The sequence below is a fragment of the Miniopterus schreibersii genome (assembly GCF_964146895.1).
Source record: "Miniopterus schreibersii genome assembly, chromosome: 2".
NCBI classification, from domain to species: Eukaryota; Metazoa; Chordata; class Mammalia; order Chiroptera; family Miniopteridae; genus Miniopterus; species Miniopterus schreibersii.
In genome coordinates this window covers 130865274-130884315 of record NC_138102.1, presented here as the reverse complement: position 1 = coordinate 130884315, position 19042 = coordinate 130865274, and the positions used below count along the sequence as shown (strand labels likewise).

At 42.7% G+C, this 19042-nt stretch overlaps 1 protein-coding gene across 1 annotated transcript in view; it reads left to right on the top strand.

Moving 5' to 3' along the window:
- Nucleotides 1-19042, top strand: part of HELB (DNA helicase B) — a 32403-nt gene that overhangs the window by 10158 nt on the left and 3203 nt on the right. The window contains exons 6-12 of the mRNA XM_081128670.1: nucleotides 180-321; nucleotides 2500-2654; nucleotides 5604-5685; nucleotides 6285-6344; nucleotides 7480-7708; nucleotides 8954-9097; nucleotides 12728-13219. Of these exons, the coding sequence (XP_080984796.1) occupies nucleotides 180-321; nucleotides 2500-2654; nucleotides 5604-5685; nucleotides 6285-6344; nucleotides 7480-7708; nucleotides 8954-9097; nucleotides 12728-13219 (1304 nt within the window). The remainder of the gene's footprint in view (nucleotides 1-179; nucleotides 322-2499; nucleotides 2655-5603; nucleotides 5686-6284; nucleotides 6345-7479; nucleotides 7709-8953; nucleotides 9098-12727; nucleotides 13220-19042) is intronic.

Sequence of the window (19042 nt, the reverse complement as noted above, 5' to 3'; positions counted from 1 at the left end):
TAAAGATTTAATGTTCTCAAGTCATTTTAAAAAAAGATTTTTTGAGGGAGCCTTTTTTTTTCTCAGTTAGAGTAAGTCTTTATAATTATAGCATATAATTATAGGAGAAATAAAAATAATTCCTAAATTTCAGGACCCCAGTTACCTAAAACCTACTGTATCTGTTTTCCCCCTTTTAGGTGATATTAGACAGTTACCCAGCATTGAGCCTGGTAACTTGCTGCAAGATCTTTTTGAAACTCTTAAGTCAAGAAATTGTGCTATTGAACTAAAGACAAACCACAGAGCAGAATCTCAGCTAATTGTGGACAATGCTACAAGGTATAATAAAACTAAAATTTTGCGTTTTCTCTCTGTTGCATTAGAAATAAATACAAGAATAAAAAAAGGTTAATAAATACATATTAGCTTTTTAATTAGGGTGATTCAGTGCAGTACAATTATTATGTCCTTTTAGCAAACCTATCCTTCAGATTATATATTTATATATGTGTATGTATATATCTGGCCCAGTAATGAAATTTAAGAATGAATGTGTTTTCCTGATTTAAAATCTGGATATATGAATTAAGGTTACATGAGGCTTAGTAACTAGAATAAGCCCAAGGGAAACAGAGACTTGAAAACGAGTTCAGTAAAGTTCAAGGGAGAATTGGGGGAAAGATTCCCCATAGTTTTTGTAAGGAGCCCAAAGCAAAATAAATGAATATGACATGTTACTCCTAGATGAATTTTGGTGGCATATTCCTGTCCTTAAAGTAGAAAGTAACCCATATTTTCCCTCAGTCTTTGCACAAGTCTTTAGCATGATCTTCTGTAGATTTGCTAAGAGACTGTTTTATTCATTGGACAAAATTTATCTTTGTTTTGACCGTCTTTTACAGAGTGTTGTTTTTGTTGCTTGTACATTTCCTTGGTTACATACTGGCAGAAATGAGAACATTAAAACCTACTTTCTCCATGCCCCTGTCTACCTTTGATAGGACAGTGGGAAGAGAGGAAGAATTGATAGGAGTAGAGTAAATGATGTAGTTTGCATTAAAACATTAAGAAAAATAATGCAGTTGGATGTGTAATATTCTTTTCCTAGAATACTTCTGGTCATTTTGGGGATGTTGGTAGATGATTGGTCATTTTAGAACCTTAGGAGAATCTCAAGCACATTAGATTTCTTAGAACTCAGTTTTATCTGAAATTTAGGAATGCCCTTTAATAACCCTTTTTAAACAATTTTTTATTTTTTTATTGTTTAGAGGAAGGGAGAGAGAGAGAGAGAGAAACATCGGTGATGAGAGAGTCACTGATTGGCTGCCTCCTGTATGCCCCCTACTGGGGATTGAGCCCTGTATATGCCCTGACTGGGGCTGGGGATTGATCCTGCAACCCAGGTACTTGCCCTCGACCAGAAATCGAACCCGAGACCCTTCGGTCCATGGGCTGACACTCTAACCACTGAGCCAAACTGACCAGGGCAAACTTTTGATATCATTCGGGCTGAGCTCTGCTCCTTTCATCATTTCTTCTTAATCATCGCCACCAAATATTTAATGACAGAAAGATCCCAGTGATACCAGGGAAAATCTCCTTGAAGTAGAAATACGTTACATGTCCTAGGTCAGGAGCAAAATAGGAAATTCATGGTGATTCTCAATCCCCCAGAAATTAAATCTGGGATATTTCCAGCAGGAACAGCCTTCTTGCCTCTCCTTCCCTCCCTTTCAACTCTGTTGGGAAGGGTTGAAGATGACACAGTAGGTACCACTGCCTTTGATAGCCAGGCTGGTGCTAGGTCTTCAGGGAGTCGGTCATCTTCCAAAGAACCAAGGAGAGACTTTATGTCAAGGCATCTTCCCCTTCCCATTTTCTGATATAATTTGCTCGTCTTAGGAAATACAAGAACTAGAGAGCGATAAGGAGGGAATAGAAGCAAAGAGAAGACGTGGATACTTGGTTCCCCTGGGGTAATGAGGCCATCTATATGTAATATGCACAAAAGGGGGAAAGAAAGAGGCAAGGGTAAGGCTCCGGAGAGTCAGCTAATTTAAATAGAAAAGGAGGTGGAGCCAACTAGGCCCACGTAGGCTGCCTGCCCCCTGCTTCCTGCCTCTGTGGCCTTGGGCCACCCGCTGCAGTTGACTGCGTCCCATGTTCCTCATCTGGGAAACGAGGCTATTACCTACCTACCTCGTATGGTTCTTTTGCCATTTGGAGAAAAGTAGGTCAAGTTCTCAGAGTGGTGCTTAGTAAATTCCCTGACAATTTTTTTCTAATGCATTTAATTTGCTAGGGTTGGGGGGACTGATTGCTAAATATAACATTATGGCCTTGCTAATTCTATTTTAAAACTCATTTACTATTTATAATGTGTATATGAGAAGCCTGTTTGCCTATTTAGCTATTAGCAGATAGTAATTATTGTAATGACATTATCTCTGATCATATATAAAGATATCTTTTTGGATATTAAGATTCTTGGTGTATCATTTTACCTTTTTTAAGAATCTCAAGACGCCAATTTCCAAAATTTGATGCAGAGCTGAGTATCTCAGATGAGCCAACATTCCCTGTCTCAATACAAGATAAAACGTTTATTTTTGTGAAACTCCCAGAAGAGGATCCTAGTTCTCAGTTAACGAAAAGTAACGATCACTCTCGTAAGTATAAACTGGGTTATATAAGGTTAGGTATTTCAGTTTTGTAAAATAGCTATTGAATGACTAGTTATAATGTTATTTGACAATAAAGATAAGTATTGCTGGTAAAAAAAAAATTAGGCATTGAAAATAAACTAGTTTATTAATCATCAAAAGCAGATTACCCTAAAATTTTGTAAAGAAGTAAGCTCTTGTCATATACATACTCCGTAAATATCTGTTGAGTGAATAAATGGATGTAGCTGATTAGTTTAAAATGAAGCAAAGCTCCAGTAATCCAAATTTATTCAGGAGAAAGCATGTCTTAATGAAGTTTTCTTTCATAGCAGTTGGAAAAATAAAACATTTGTTAGTTTGAGTATATTGTTGAAACGAAAGTAATGGCTGTCCGTTGTTGTCAAGTTGAGTCCTAATATTTCTATTCTATTTCTTATTAAGTGGACAAGCATCACTTCTAGTCATGGGTGTTAGGATGACACTATGACAGGGTTGAGAAAGCATGGGATAGGAAATCTTCACTCTTACGTATGTGTATGATCTATGGCACATCACTTAATTGTTTGTAAAATGCAAATCATAGTGACAGTGCCTGTGGAGGCGCTACATAAATTTTTGTTTTTTTTATGAATAATAGATACTAATTTATCTATTGCAAACGAACCCATTTAAATAGATTAACCATTTTGATCTTTATTTTTATTATAAACTTACTTAGAAAACTTGTTTTAATAGTGTAGTGGTTTACTCAAAATTGAATTAGTGAAGATTTAAATGATTATTATTGAGGATTTATTGTAGTTGCCACAGTTCTTAAAGATATTTCGTTCCTGCTTAGCTGCTTTCATTCTGTGTGTGACATTAAGTGACACAGAACTTTACCTTTAAGGCTTTATTCCTTTGTGTGTGTCACCAATCTAAGTTCCCTTGGGTGGGTAGATACTCATTCACACGTTACAACATTCTGTTTTCTTTTTAATACATGGTCTTCTATAAATGCCTTTGTGTGTGTGTGTGTGTGTGTGTGTGTGTGTGTTTGACTATAGAATTAATTTCTATTCCTTAAAAAAAGTCAAATGATACGGAAGTGTTTAAAGTAAAAATTAATATTTTTCTGTAATCTTCCTTTTGTCTCTTCCCTGAAGACAACCCCATAAAGGTCACATACGTAGTAAGGGCTTGGTATTTATCCTTTTAAACATTATATTCAAATACAAAAATACATTATTTATTTTAGTTTTACACAAATGGGATTAAGAGCTGCATACTGTTTTGTGATTTTTAAAAATTAAATATATTGTGAATAATGAATAGATAATATTTATTTTCACGACAGCTTATTTAATATAGGGACTAGTACAGATGAAGAAAATGAGACTTAGATGGTTCAGTAACTTGGCCTCTTTGCCACTCCATTTAGATCTACCTAAAATATGGCCAGTGTATTTCTGACACCCATTCTAGACATTAGTGAAAATGTACTTTAAAAAATGGTCTGTTTCAGAATGGTAGCAAAGCTTAACTCATGGTGTTTGTCTAAATTCCAAACTTTAGCTGGCAAATTAGTCTCCTCTTTAACAGAATCCAATAAATATTCCTTAGAAAGGCATATAGTACTTTTTCATTAATAATTAAGTTATTGAGTAAATTATTCCCATTATTGCAGAGTGCAAAGGCCTAAGACAGGCTTCCTAGCTGGATTAGAATTTTAGAGATGTTAAAATGTGAGAAAGACATATATCTTAGAATCAATGAAAACAGTGTACATATTGAAACACTGTACATGCTGATCTGTGAGATGTAGAGAGAGTGAAAAAAGTGATGAACAGAATAGCAGGACCTTGTTACGTGTAGAAGAGAACAATATTCGGGGAGACCTTGGGAAACTCCTGTTCTGGAGGAAGCTGAGTCTTGACCATTTTTCAGTGATGACCCTGCCTTCATCTGAAAAACCAAGTGCCCAGCTAGCAGCTCGTTTAGTCTCCCCCTAGCAGGGCCTCCCTAGGCCTGGGCTTCTTCATTCTCCCGTGATTCACCTGCTGTGAGGGAATGTTCCGACTCAGATTTTTGTATCTCCTTTCTCTCACGGGAAGTGTTTGGTGTTTTGTGATATCTCTAAGAGAGATTAGTGGAAGCCTGCTTCTCAGTGCTCTGAGGAAGGACAGTGGATGTCCTCACTGTCTGATCTGAGCTGTAAAACAGGATCTGGCCATCCTACTCCATCTGGAAAATTTCTTTTGCTGCCAAAAGCCTGAGTTTCACATTCATAACAAGGATGTAATCCGTGGTGATAGGCACACTATTTACCAGTTGGTAGGGTATAGCCACTCTTGGCATGGGTGCCCCTGCTGTGCCAGGGTTAACCTTTTAGTTGCTGAATCATGGGGAGGCCTGGGGGCTCTGGGGGAAGGGGCACTGTGGTGTTTGGGAAGTAACTATCTTCCAGCCATTGTATAAATGTCTCAGTATTTTATACTGGTATGTATTCACTAAATACCAGCCTTGGATATAATAATATGTGCCTCATACGAGTGTTGTGAAGATGAAATGAAATAGTTATCAAGTTATAGCTCATTACCACTAGTACCACCAGAGCTTAAAACAGAAAGAAGCCTTGCATTAGTAATTCTGTTCCATATTTTGTGCTCTTGTTCATATGAATTCAGCATTCACAAACCAGCAGTGAATGCACAGTGGGTGTATTACCGATTAGGAGCTGTCCTGGCTTGTGGCCGACCTCTCTGTGGGGGACAGGGTGTCTGGAGCCCTTGTCTCCCCTCTCTCGTCTGTTGCTCTGACTGATGTAGGGAATGAGGTTGATGTACCTGTGGTGAACTTGTATTCCATTTGGTGAGATGTTTCCTGCACCTCTTAGCAGCAATACTGAATTCGTTTCTCCAGTGTTGTAATTTGGCTCTTTTCCATGTTAACTTTTTTCTCTTGAATTGTCAGATTTATATTTTGCCGTTAGAACTTTACTCAAAGAAAAGGACCTACAGAGTGCAGAAACATCACAATTTATTGCATTTAGAAGGTAAAGCATTTGCAATATTTTAAGGTCTTTAATCTAGCTTTTAAATCTTATTTCTTATTAGTAAAGATATACTGTGTGAATGAGAGTCTATCTTTTTTTTTAATCCTCACTGAGGATATGTTTTTATTGATCTTATAGAGAGAGAAACATAAATGTGAAAGAGAAGCATTTATCGGTTGCCTCTCACATGCACCCCGACTGGGGATGGAACCCGAAATCTAGGTATGCGCCCTGGCCAGGAATCGAACCCACGACCTTTTGGTGCACGGGGTGACACTCCAGCCAACTGAGCCACACTGGCCAGGGCAGAATGAGAGTCTCTCCTAGCTCATCACCGTTAATTCTTTCTGAGATATTTCTTTGTTAGACATGTACAGGGCAGTTTCTAAACAGGGCTCTTTCTACCAAGTATTTTGTTTGGAAACTCATAGGAACTCTGACTGTAACAAAGGTTTATGTTAAGATCGAATTTACAAAATACTTTTTCCTGGAGAAATTCCTGGAGACTTTTTATAGAATCCAGGATGTTGTACTGTTAATAACAAACAAGCACAAAACAGGTACCACCAAAGTGACCCTTGCATTTTGATGTGTTTCAGGCAAGACTGTGACGTCATCAACACCTGCTGTTGCAAGCACTACACAGGCCAGCTGAACAGGTGAGCACCAAGGGACTAAACTTTGGGGACAGTTGTTTTTTTGTTTGTTTTGACATTTATCACTGTACCCACATGTTTAAAAATCATTTTTTCGCATTTGTGAAGATGATCTCTTCAATTAAATATAATATGTAGCCTTAGAAATCGCCCTTTTGGTAACCAATGTAGTAAAAAAAATAAGGAATAAAATTTTCCTTGTGGTTTCCAGGTTGACAAACTCCAGCTTCTCCAAGATGAGCATGGAGAATTCAGGAGAATTTTTCAAATTATAATACGTGTGTGGTGTGCCCAAGAATGTTAGCAGCAGGCTGCCTGCAGAGAGCACCGTAGTGAACATCAATCAGAGAAATAAGAGTGCAGAAAAGCCACTCTTTTTACACACAGGAAAAATTAACTCACATCTATTGCATTTATCAACAACTACTATTTATTAAGTGCAGAGAACCCAGAGATGTGCTAGTTGAGGGAAGACATGCAAAAAAACCAAGTTAGGTAGTCTACCAGAGGGTTTAAAAGGCACAAGATTGGGGTCATGCAGTCTGGATCCCAGGGACTATGGTCTTGGGCAGGTAATTTCACCTTCCCATGTATGTGAAAGAGGGTACTCACACAGAATTTCCTCACAGAGCTGTAGTGAGGGTGAAGTGAAATAATATACCTAAAGCACTTACTGCAGTAGCTAGTATATCGCCAGCATTTATTCAGTTTGCTGCTGTTATTTTAATACGTTAGCATTTTTATAATAGAAATATGTGTAAGTGCTCTAAGACCTGAAATAGGCAGTGATAGGAGTGATTGGAGAGGAGAGGATGAATTTAAAAGGTAGAATCAGTAAGATATATGGTAACTTTTAGTATATTGAGGGACAGAGAGACATCAGTATTTATGTCAAGATTTCTAAAAAAAAAAATTTGGCTGGGCAGTGGTCTTGACTTTGAGGTAGTATGGAGAGTGTAGGTAATCAGACCACACCTGTGGGAGCCTGATCTCTTGTGGAACTTTGGAGAACAACAGTGGAGTAAAAGTATGGAAATTATTTTGAGCATTGGACTGGATCTGAGTGGGAGTTCATGCTTAAACAAAATGAAATTAAGATTTTCCAAACTTAATGATTTATTATCATTTTCTGACCCAGAGACCATCAGAATAGACTTATATTTGGAGTTGGCCATAAAATTTGTTGTACCAAGAATGCATATCTTTCGGATTTACTGCCTGAAACTACCTCCAGTGGTCAGCAGAGTAATGAACTTGAGGCCGGTGGTGAGGACTTGAATGGTGCTCCTCATGGTGTTGCTAAAAATAAGTATGACTTGGAAAGTGGTATTCGACTCTGCAACGGAGAAATCTTTTTCATAACAGAAGTAAGTGATAACAGAAAAGTAGTACCTTTTTATCTACTAGGGGTAGATTTGTGTTTGTTTAATTGCCCTAGGGTTGATTCAAAATCCAGTCATATCAGAGTTGATATGCTTCTTCCAAAATTTTTTGTTAAGGATTTTTGTGTCCATGTTTGAGGGATTTTCGTTCGTAGTTTTCTAGTAATGTCTCATCTGGTTTTGGTGTCAGAGTGATACTGTCTTATTAAAACAAGTTGGAAAGTGTTCCTTTCTCTTGTATTTTCAATCCTCACCCGAGGACATGCTTAGAGAGAGGCAAAGAGGGAGGGAGAGAGAGAGAAACATCAATGTGAGAGAGAAACATCAATTGGTTGCCTCCCGTACTGGCCCCAGCCAAGGATCAAACCCACAACCCAGGTATGTGCCCTGACTGGGAATCAAACTGGCAGCCTCTCGGTGCACAGGACGGTGCCTAACCAATGGAGCCACTCTGGCCGGACTGTTATATTTTATAGAAGACTGTGAAAAAACATTTTTAGTAAGTTTGCAGGGCTTGAGTAACAAAAACAAGGGACAAATGACATATGTCACAAAACATCATTCCTTGGTTGCTGCTTAAATATGGAAACTGTAGAAGTCACCTTGAATTTGTTCTCATTGTATAAACATCCTCATAAACTTCTAAGCTTATTCTTTAAAAGCTGCGAGGAAAAGTAGTTTTTGCAAAGAGTATATGCAGACGTACTTAGTACAAGAAATAAAATGTATAGACTTCAAAGTAAGAAAGACAACACAGACTGTTTTCCAGAGAGTGAAATTTAGTTGTTTCAAGGACCAAAAACTTCCTTTTAAAAAATATATATATATCTTTATTGATTTCAGAGAGAGGAAGGGAGAGGGGAAGAGAGGGATAGAAAGATCAATGATGGGAGAGAATCATTGATTGGGTGCCTCCTGCACTCCCCCTGCTGGGGATCGAGCCTGCAACCCGGGCATCTGTCCTGATCGGGAATCGAACCAGGATCTCCTGGATTGTAGGTCAATGCTCCACCACTGAGCCATGCCCGGCTGGGCTCCCATTTGTTTTTATTAAAATATTTGTGTGTATATATATTCAGTTTGTGCTCAAGCATAGATTTTAAGCCTTTGGAAATTCTTAACAATTACAATGAGTAAACATGCTGTTTTGCTTATAAGGTTCAACGAGAGAATATCTTTGCGGTGTGCATATTTGAACACATACAAAATGGTTCTTTGTTTTGGTGACAGGATAAAACTGATATAACTTTTAGAAAGAGAAGATACTTGACCATTAATAATATGGCTGGCTTGGAAGTCACTGTGGATTTTAACAAACTAATGAAACATTGTCGCATAAGACATGCATGGGCAAGAACTATTCACACTTTTCAGGTAAGTGGAATTTATGAAGCTATTTAACTATCTTGCCAAGCCATAGAATTCCTTATATTCTTCTTAATTTTTATTGCTTTTTTAAAATTTTTTTTTAAGTTAGGAAACACAATGCACAAAAGTACAGAAAATGCTACACAGACATAAAACTTTTATTCCTTTTTGCTTCGGAGCTCTCTGTATTCAGGAACTGAGACACCCTAGTTAAAGGCTCATCCTCAGGCCTTCCCTTCCCTCCAGGGGTGGAAGTGTCAGGACCAGCAGGACTGAATTTGCCTCTTGCGTCATTCTCCACTGCTGCTTGGCCTGGCACTATTACTGACCTTGTCTTTATTTAAAATTTTGATATTTTGTTCATCATGGATCTTTTTCGGTGTAAATTTTTATTTTTAAAAATATTATATTAAAATATTATTTATCTCGATTGCTGAGTTTCTTGGCATCGTTTTAAATTTTATGTCCTAAGCAAATGCCTCACTTATCCTACCCATATCCCCTTGTCCGGTGCCTTCCCACCCGTCAGAAGTGACTTCTGCTGGGTTTGTCTGTTCATACAGAAACAAGGTCACCAAGCTTTACACAAATGCTATAGTAATGCTTATAGATTTTTGTGACTTGCTTATTTTTATTTAATCAGCTATTATTGGGGTATAATTTGCATACACATTTTAATGATAAAGTTGGATGAGTTTTGACAAATGTGTCCCCTTCTTCGCCCTTGCGAGGCAACCACTTTTTATTTGGGAGTACTTTTAGATTTACAGAAAAGCTGGGGAGATAACACCGAGAGCTCCCATATAGCCTGCACCCAGCTTTCCCTAATGCTAACATCTTAAGTAATTTTGGTATTTGTCAAAAAGAAATTACTGTTGGTACAGAGCTGTTAACTAAACTCTATACTTGTGTGGATTTCACATTTTTTCATTTTGCCTTTTTTCTGTTCCAGGGTCTAATCCTGGACTGCATTCCATTTAGTGCAACGTACTTTTAAGCTCTATTTTAATACTCTTGAATTCTCGTAAGTTATTAGTGGCTCTGTTATTTATCTCATTGTTTTGAGCTCCCTTTTCTGGAATGTTGTTTTCTGTTTTGTTTTTGTTTTTGTTAATTCTCACCCAAGGATCTTTTTTCCATTGATTTTTTAGAGAGAATGGAAGGGAGGGAGAGAGAGAAACATCGATGTGAGAGAGATACATTGATTCGTTGTCTCCTGCACTTGCTCTGACCGGGACCTGGGAACGAACTTGCAACCCAAGTACGTGCTAGGACCAGGAATCGAACCCAAGACCCTTCCTTGCCCAGGCCGACACTCTACCACTAGGCACACTGGCCAGGGCAGAATGTTGTTTTAGTGATGAAGCTGCATTGACCTCCATTTTTATGCAGAAGAATTTAGGTTAGCCTATCTCCTCTACTAGTAGGCAGATGCTAATTAGTCTAGGCTTTTTATTTCTTAAGTGAATGGTGTGTATTTAACTTACCCCATTTCAGTTCCAAAAGAATTTGAAATGGCAACAGAAATGCCCACAATTCAGCATGATTTTTAAAAACAATAAAGAAATGATATCAAGTGAAAAATAAAGGTAAGGATGGTGAAAGGATTTGTGCCAGAAGTGGGTTGGAATGCTTATACACACACCAGCCTATTTGCTTGCTAATGTAGACTGCAGATCTGGCCTTAAGTTCCCCAAACAAGAGGGGGACGGTCAGTTAACTGTGTCTGTTGGATAAAAAACACAACCAGTTATGTCGTTGTGCAATATTTCTGACTGTGAAATCCTGGAGTTCCCCAAACAAGAGGGGGACGGTCAGTTAACTGTGTCTGTTGGATAAAAAACACAACCAGTTATGTCGTTGTGCAATATTTCTGACTGTGAAATCCTCTCATGGTCTCTATAATTCTGAAAACTCATATCATTCAGTTTTGGGAAATCTTGAATAATTCATTAAGATCTCTTGTCCTGAGTTTTCTCTGTTTTCTCTTTCTAGAACCTCTGTTATGTTGGATCTCTGGAAGTGGTTGTCTCAGTTTCTTACCAGTCTCTTTTATTTCACCTCTTGTTATCATTTTGCTGTATTTTCTGAGATTTTCTCAAATTTATAATCCAGTCTTCCAGTTGCATTTCTGGGTAAATGCAGAGTGAAGGGGTTTTTATGATTATTGGGTTGAGATTGGAGTGAATATCTCTAAGTGTTCCTTTTACTGAACCCGGCTCTTATTTCATTGTTAAAATAGCACCTCTTACCTCTAAAAACATTCATGATTATCTTATATTAGCATAGTTTGTTCCTTCCAAATTCAATTCAGCTCAACAAATACTGAGCCCTACTCTGTTCTTGGTGCTTAGTATAGGTCAGTCCATGAAACAGATGAAGATACCTGCCAATGTGAAGATTACATTTGGTGGGGAAGTGGGTAGAAACATACACAACTGTAAAAAATTAAATAAACTACATACTATGTTATAAGGTGGTAAATACTATTGAAAAGTGGTGAGGATGGATCTAGATTTCTACCTGCCCATGTAGTCATTTGTCTCCCACAGTTCACTAGGCAGGTAATGTGGGAACATTAGGGGAGATGAAGTTCAAACCATGTCTTAGCTCACGAGGGCGCAGAAAACATAGGGACTAAGAATAGCTACAAAACTTGACACTCTTCTCAGTCACATGTTGACATTGGGCATTTTTCTTACCTGCGCCATGCTTGGCTTGCTAAACTTAAAAGGCAGTGGTTCACTGTTCTCTTTTGTTTTGTTTATCTTGAAAAAAGTAATAAATGGTTCAACAATGGGAAAATAGAGAAAAGTAGAACAAAAAAAATGATCCATTGGCCCTTCATTTTGGAGACAGTCTAGTTATAATTTTGATAGAATTACCTTCCTTTTTTGTGATTTAGTTTGTTTTGTGATTTATGTTTATTTTGTAGGTACTTTTTTGAGTCAGAGTAATTTTATTTTGTGTTACATAGTTGTGATCATTTTATATATAGATGTATCCAGTTTTTTATTTTTTGTATTTTTTATTTTTTAAATATATCTTTATTAATTTCAGAGAGAGGAAAGGAAAGGGGGAGAGAGAGATAGAAACATCAATGATGAGAGAGTCATTGATCGGCTGCCTAGCCCGTGCAACCCGGGCATGTGCCCTGGATCCCAGGTCGATGCTCAACCACTGAGCCACGCCTGGCCGGGCTCCAGTTTTTTAACATCTTTGATGTTTGCCAAATAGTATGTAAAGTATCTATATGTAAATACTTGATAAAAATATATATAAGTAAGTATATATATTTATTCTCCTCCTATTGGATTCTTAAGGTGTCTATTTTTTGTTGTATAAAGTAAGAGTGGGATAATATATTTACACACAAAGTTCATACAATCATTTTAAATTATTTCATTATCTGGCAGTGTGCGCAGACTTTAAAGTTTATTTCTGGGTTTCTACAAGCCAGTCGTGGATCTGAGACCTGAACTTAGCAGCGTAATTAGAAATCGTGAGCTGCTGGGTAATGAAGAAAGTGGCTCCCCACGTATGAGTAGTGTGGCCAGGTAGGAGGTCTTGGGAGGACTTGTCTGTCCTTCCTGTCCGGTGGCGCAGCGCTAAGCCCCCGATGGTTTCTCCCTGCAGGGCTCTGAGGAGCAGACCGTGGTCTACGTGGTGGGGAAGGCGGGCCGCCAGGACTGGCAGCACGTGTACACCGCGGTGACCAGGGGCCGCGGCCGAGTGTACGTCATCGCAGAGGAACCTCATCTCCGGAGCGCCATTTTGAGGAACAATGTCCGCAGAAAAACTCGTTTAAGACATTTTTTGCAAGACCAGCTCTCCATGAGCTGTGCGTCCCCAGCAGAGTTTGCATCTCCGTCCAAGGGCTCCGAGGACGGCAGAGGACCCAGCGCACAGCCAGCAGCCTCGCCACCCCCTGCAGCCCCAGCTGACACTGTGACCAACAGTGTCCCCAGAAGCCAGTTCTCTGCGGCTGACTGGATGTTCGCCTCTGCCGAAGGATGGAAATTGCCTCCCTCTGAGAAAGCGGATGCGGGCCAGGAGCCATCCCCAACGCGAGGGTGCAAAAGAGCCGGCGTCCTGATGGATACTGAAAGCCCCAGCAAGGTCCCCATGGTAGGAGCGCTGCTCCGGGTGCTCGGGCTCTGCTTAGACACGCTCTCGCCAGTGTGCTGACGGCTCAGGTGCTGCGTGTGTCTGTTCGTGTTGCCTTGCGCTGTAGGGTGTAAGACAGTGTTCCCTCACCGGTCAGATTTCCTCTCCCACGGCCAGCTGATCCCGGCTGTTTCTCCCTCCGCCCGAGGCTGGCACTCTGGGGCTTCAGTGACGGGCTGGCCAGGAGAAGGTCCTTTGTCTTCTGCACCTTCTCTCTGCACGTCTTTCTTATGACCTTCCCTCCCTTTATGGGCCCTGGTCTCACTTGTATCCTCGCAGCTCCATTGAAGCTGCTGGCTCTGGTCATCTTGTCAACTTGAGAGGCCTTTCCTTGGTCTTGGTCTTGACTTTCCCCTGACATTTCTAGTCGTTTTAAATACTGCTGGTTCAGTGTTTCCTTCCCTTGTTGCCTCACCTCACACCTCCTACCTCCCTGTCTCATCGCCCCTTCACTCCTGGCCTTCCCACCCTCTGATGGGGACACCGCCCCAAGGCTTAGTTCTCTTCTTTGAGAACCATTTCCATTCTCTAGGTTTCAGCCATCACCTTTGCGCTGATGATTTGTTCAACAAGTAGCTTTTGGCTGTCAGCTGTCTACCTGCATCCCAAGTATTGGGGATTCAGCGATAAGTGGTGGTCCCCACTCTTGTGCTGATGGCCCAGGGTGGCGACAGGGAGGCTCTAAAAGCAGCTGGGTGCCTCACTGGATGCTCTTAACACTGAGGAGGGCAATGAACCGGCTCCCCAGGCTCATCTTTGGTCCTGGGGATTGGTTTTCTGGAACCACAGCCCAGCGTTGGACTCTTTTTTTTTTTCCCTGATTTCTCCATTTCGAACAGCATTCTCCCAGCTACACAAGCTTGACTTTCTTCCCTTCCACCCTCTTCCTCTGGTTGCTAGGTTTATTACAAAACGTACCTCTCAGCAATTTCTTTTGTTCCATTTAGCCTGGGCAGGTTTGGACCCTGATCTCATCTCCTCGGGTAATTGCTGAACTGGCTCCCTGCCCTTACTCTGGTTCCCCTAGTACACCCTACATGTCGTTACCAAATTAACCCCTTAAGTGCTCCGCTCATTCCTGTGTTTAGGAGCCTTCAGTGCCTCTCTCGTGCCTACAGTGTAAGTTCTGGCCATCCAGCTTGGCACTGGAGACCTTTCCTAGTTTGATTCCGGCTTTCTGAGCATCGTTTTATTTCCCACTGCTCTTTTTCTGCTCTAGTCCAGCTGGTCTCTTCATTCACTGACATGAACCAGACTTCCTCTCATTTCTTCCTTTTGGCCTTTGCTGTGCGACTTGGTTTGGACGCCTCATTCTCTCTGCCTCCTCTCATGTAGCGTTTGGAAAAAATTTGTACCCTCTTCTAGTCACTGATCTAAACGTGGAGGGAGGAAAACAGGCCTGTCTCTGGCTTTGCTGACGTTACAATCTACTGGTAGGTCATGGGCAGTAAATACAAGAGAATTAAAATTTTCAGATCAAGAAAGATTCTGGGATGAAAATAAAGGTGACGAGGTTGGGGCTGGTGTGGGCAGGGGGAGGGCAGGCAGGAGGTGCCACTTAGCCCTGGGGGTCAGGTGCAGCCTCACCGAGGAGATGACGTGGGAGCTGAATGATGAACAGCCACGTGAGGCTCAGAGACGGGCTCCCTAGGCAGAGGATACGGGCGATGTGAAGCCTAAAACGGGAACTGGGAGGGAAGGCCGGCCAGTGTGGCGAGTGAGTGAGGAAGAGAGGGCCTGTGGGCGGTGATGGTGGAGAGGGCGCGGGGCTGGGGTTTTCTTCTACGTGCAGCGGGACTGCATTGGAGAGCTTCAGGCAGAGGCGTGGTGCCGTCTCATGTGTGCTTAAAAACAGCCCCTCTGCAGCTGTGGAGAGCGCACAGTGGAAGGACAGGTGGGAGCGGGGAGACCAGCCAGGGAGTTGTCCCAGGGAAAGCCTGGCGAAGGAGCAGGGAGGGTGATGGGAAGGGGCCAGATCCTTGATGCATTGTGCAGGCGGAGCTGCCATGACTTTGCTGGTCCGATGTGAGGGGTAGAACAAAAAGTAATGCAGGCTGGCTTTCTGGCTGAAGTAACTTGGTGGACGGCAGTGCCTCTTCCTGAGGTGGCAAGGCCTTGGGAGCAACCGGGCGAAGCGGACTCCCCGAGGAAGCCAGCAGTTGGTGGAGGGGCTTGGAACGTCGGGTGGATGGCGTGGGCAGCGTCCGTGTGGGGCCGTGCGCATAGAGTGGTAGAGGACTCGAGAGTTCATTTCAGGACAGGCCGCATACAGAGGATACGCCCAACCTTCAGAGGCCCGGCAGAGGAGGAACAACTAGGCCAGGAGACTGAAAGGAGGGAGTGAGAGAGAAGGAAGACCAGGCTGGGGGGCGCCCGAGAGCCCCAGGAGAGCTGGAGAGAGAACGAGGCGAGGGCGCCGAGGCAGTGGAGGCGGAGATCCTGACGACGGTGGCTGTGAAAGGAAGCAGGCGCATAGCGTTGTGTCTGGATGGAGGACTTGCGGTCAGAAGGATTTCTTTCTTTATTCTGGATGCGTGGTTAAAGCATCCTAGGGTGTTGCTGGATCGGTCCAACAGAGACCAAGCAATTCATGGTTCAGAGACGGGGTGACTGCGGGAGTGGTCCTGACGTGGGTGAGATGGGGAAAGTCAGGAGCGTAGGTAGAGGTGTTGCCTTTAGATACAGCCGGGGATACGGACTCTTCTCGCATTGCAGCCAGAGGGGCGCGGGCGCAGGACATTGCTGGGCTCGGTGCAGGGACTGAGGTGGTGCTCAGCCGATGCCTCCTCCCGCCTGACCTCTTTTCACAGCAGAATCCAGCTCAGTTTGTTTTGTTCATGAAACTCTCCCTTCCCTGCACCAGCACCTCTCGTGTGTGCGGCACTTGTACCCGTTTGGCTCTGTAAGTAGAGCTCCTTGAGGACAGCATGCTGATCACAGGCTGATCGCTCAGAAGTACCTAGTGATTGAGTCATGAGTTGGGAATATGTCGCATTCCACTCCTAAAAGCACCGGACCTTCAGAGCATCGCTGTAGTGCCCTCTTGCCTTGAGAATTCCTTTGAGAGTCACTTTCAGAGGCAATAAAGGGTCCTCGTGAGGTTTATAAGGGAAGCAAACTTCTATCGAGACCTACTTTGATTTTTAGACATCTAAAGTCATTTGTTTCGTAGTTTTTTGAATTAGACGATCCAATTAGGACAATACCATTTTGTGATTACAAAAAAAAAAAGTTGGCTTATAGATGACCTCTGGATGTCCCCACAGACGCTTGGATTCTTCTCTGCTGGCAGCAGACTTGTTAGGTGAGGCCGCAGGCTTCCCGGGCTGTGCAGGAAGGATAGGATGGGGGGGTCCCTGTGCCACCCACAGGAGGGGGCTCACACACCCGCCTCCCTGGGCCGAGCTCAAGGGGGAAACTCGTCTATCTTCTGCCCCACACGGGTATGAGACGGTTAAGTTCTCTGAGCGTGTGCCCGGCGGGGGGACGGGGGGGGGGGGGTATTGGCACAGTAGGCAACTCTAAGTGTAGGACGGTGCAGCTGGAGCACAGAGCGCAAGGGGAGGGGGCTGAGACACTGGAGGAGTCAGGAAACAGACGAGGCTTTTCTAAGGAGAGGGTTCGTTCCTCTGTAGCCATGGAGAGCACCGGAAGCATTCTAAGAGCCCTGTGGATTGAGATTTATGAAGGTGACTGACTGGAGTTTAGGAGATGGCTAGGCAGAGGCTAGGGGATGAGTTCCCAGCAAAAAGTGTATTTCAGTAGTTTGTACAAAATGATTACGCTCTAAAGTCAGGCGGTAGCAGTTGGGGCGGGGCAGAGATGCTAAGGGGTATAGTTGATGGCACTTACTGGTCAGATATTTGCATAGGTGGGAACGGACCTGAAGAGGGTCCCTAGGCTTCTGGCTGGGCCATCCAGTTGGATCCAGATACCATTAATCAGGTTTGAGGGGGAAACTGATAAAATTGGACATAGTGGGGAGAAAAAAGTTTCTTTTTTTTTCTTTGTGGAAGTAGTAGGACCAGTGCTGACTCTAAGCCGTAACTCACCAAGACTGTGGGATACATACGACTTTAGAGCAGAAAAGCGAGGCAATTCCAGAGTCTTTTTTTAAAAAAGTTTCTGGCTTTGAATTTCTTAGCACGAACGTGGGATGGGGGTTGTAGTTTATGAGACGGTGGATGGGGAAAGTGGCAGCGTTATCCATCTTTGGTTCTGAGCTGCCAAAACCCTTGAGCTCCGGCTGAGGCCAACATCGCAGAAGACCCGTGAACACCGAGTGACGGGGGCCCCGTGCCGGCTGCTGTCGTGGCACAAGGACCGCAGCACAAGCCAAGCTCTCTCACTGAAGGGGACACACTCTTACAAGGTTTGCCGAACGTATGTGGCATTTACAAGAATCCCTGGAAATGACTAGCGTTCAAAGCGTCAGAGCCGATAAATAGGAACATCTGTGTTTTCATGATTCCAGACTTTCGGGTGCATTGAGATGTGTCATTTCTAAAAGGACAGTGACAAGGGCTTCACCCCCCCTTCCTTCATATTCACATCACTACACAAGGGCCGAACCAGCATTTGTGTTCTACAAGTCCTGATGCTGAGCCCTCCCCGATGGCAGCTTTTGCTTTCCCACGGATTAATCGCTTTGGCTATTGAAAAACGTCCTGAAAGAAAATGTTAACCTGACTTTTTTCGTTGCCTTGCCCCCCTCTAGCGAAAAAGAGAGGAAAAACAGAAATCTCCCTTTAAATAAAAACGTGTAAACATTCTAAAATTTAGCACAGAAAACAGTGATTTCCAGAATTTTTCTGGAAGGAAAATGACATTTTTAACATAAAAACTAGGAAAGACATAATCACATAATCCCTGGAGAAAGAGAGTCCTTTTATTGGGGTTCTCCAGAGAAAGAGAACCAATAGGATATGTCTGTATCTACCTGTCTGTCTACCTACCTACCTACCGACCTGTCTGGGTGTTTTTTAAGGAATTGGCTCATGCCATCGTGGAGGCCGGCATGGCCAGCATCTACAGGGCAGACCAGCAGACCCAGAGAAGACAATGTTGGCGGCTCGAGTCGGAAGGCATTCTGTTGGCAGAAGTCCTTCTTCCTGGGGGAGAGGTCGATCTTTTTTCTGTTAAGACCGTTAGTTGATTGAAGGCCCACCTACATTATGGAGGCTAATCTGCTTTATTCATAGTCTACAGATTTAAATGTTAATCTTATCTAAAAAATACCTTCACAGAAACGCCAGAACTATATTTGACAAGATGAATACCTGGGCACCATGGCCTAGCCAAGTTGACACAAAGTTAACCATCACAGTCCCCTAGACTGAACATTGTGAGAGATTGAGTTGTGCCTATTTTTCTCATTTCCCTATGGTGGTAAAACTTGCCCATGGCCATGCTGGTCCGTTGACTTTGGTTTGGGAATCACTCATAGTACCGAGAAGGCGCTCGCGGCCCTGCAGCGTGTCATCTCGCCTCACCTGGGGCCGTGTCGTAGACCTGCAGCCTGGGCAGCCAGCCAGCCAGGGTTTTGTGCTCAGAAGGGTCCCACTGTTGTTATGTTCTGCAGGTACCGTCTTGAAATTCTTAATTTCTGAATGCAGGACCCTCATTTTAATCTTGTACTAGGTTGTCAAATGATATCGTGGGCCCTGCCCACATCTTTAGAAATTAGATACATGTACTCATTCAGCAAATTGTCACGTCTACATGCCAGTCCCAGAGCTGGGTGCTGGGGATACCACAGTGAGCAAAAGCAGACTGATCCTACAA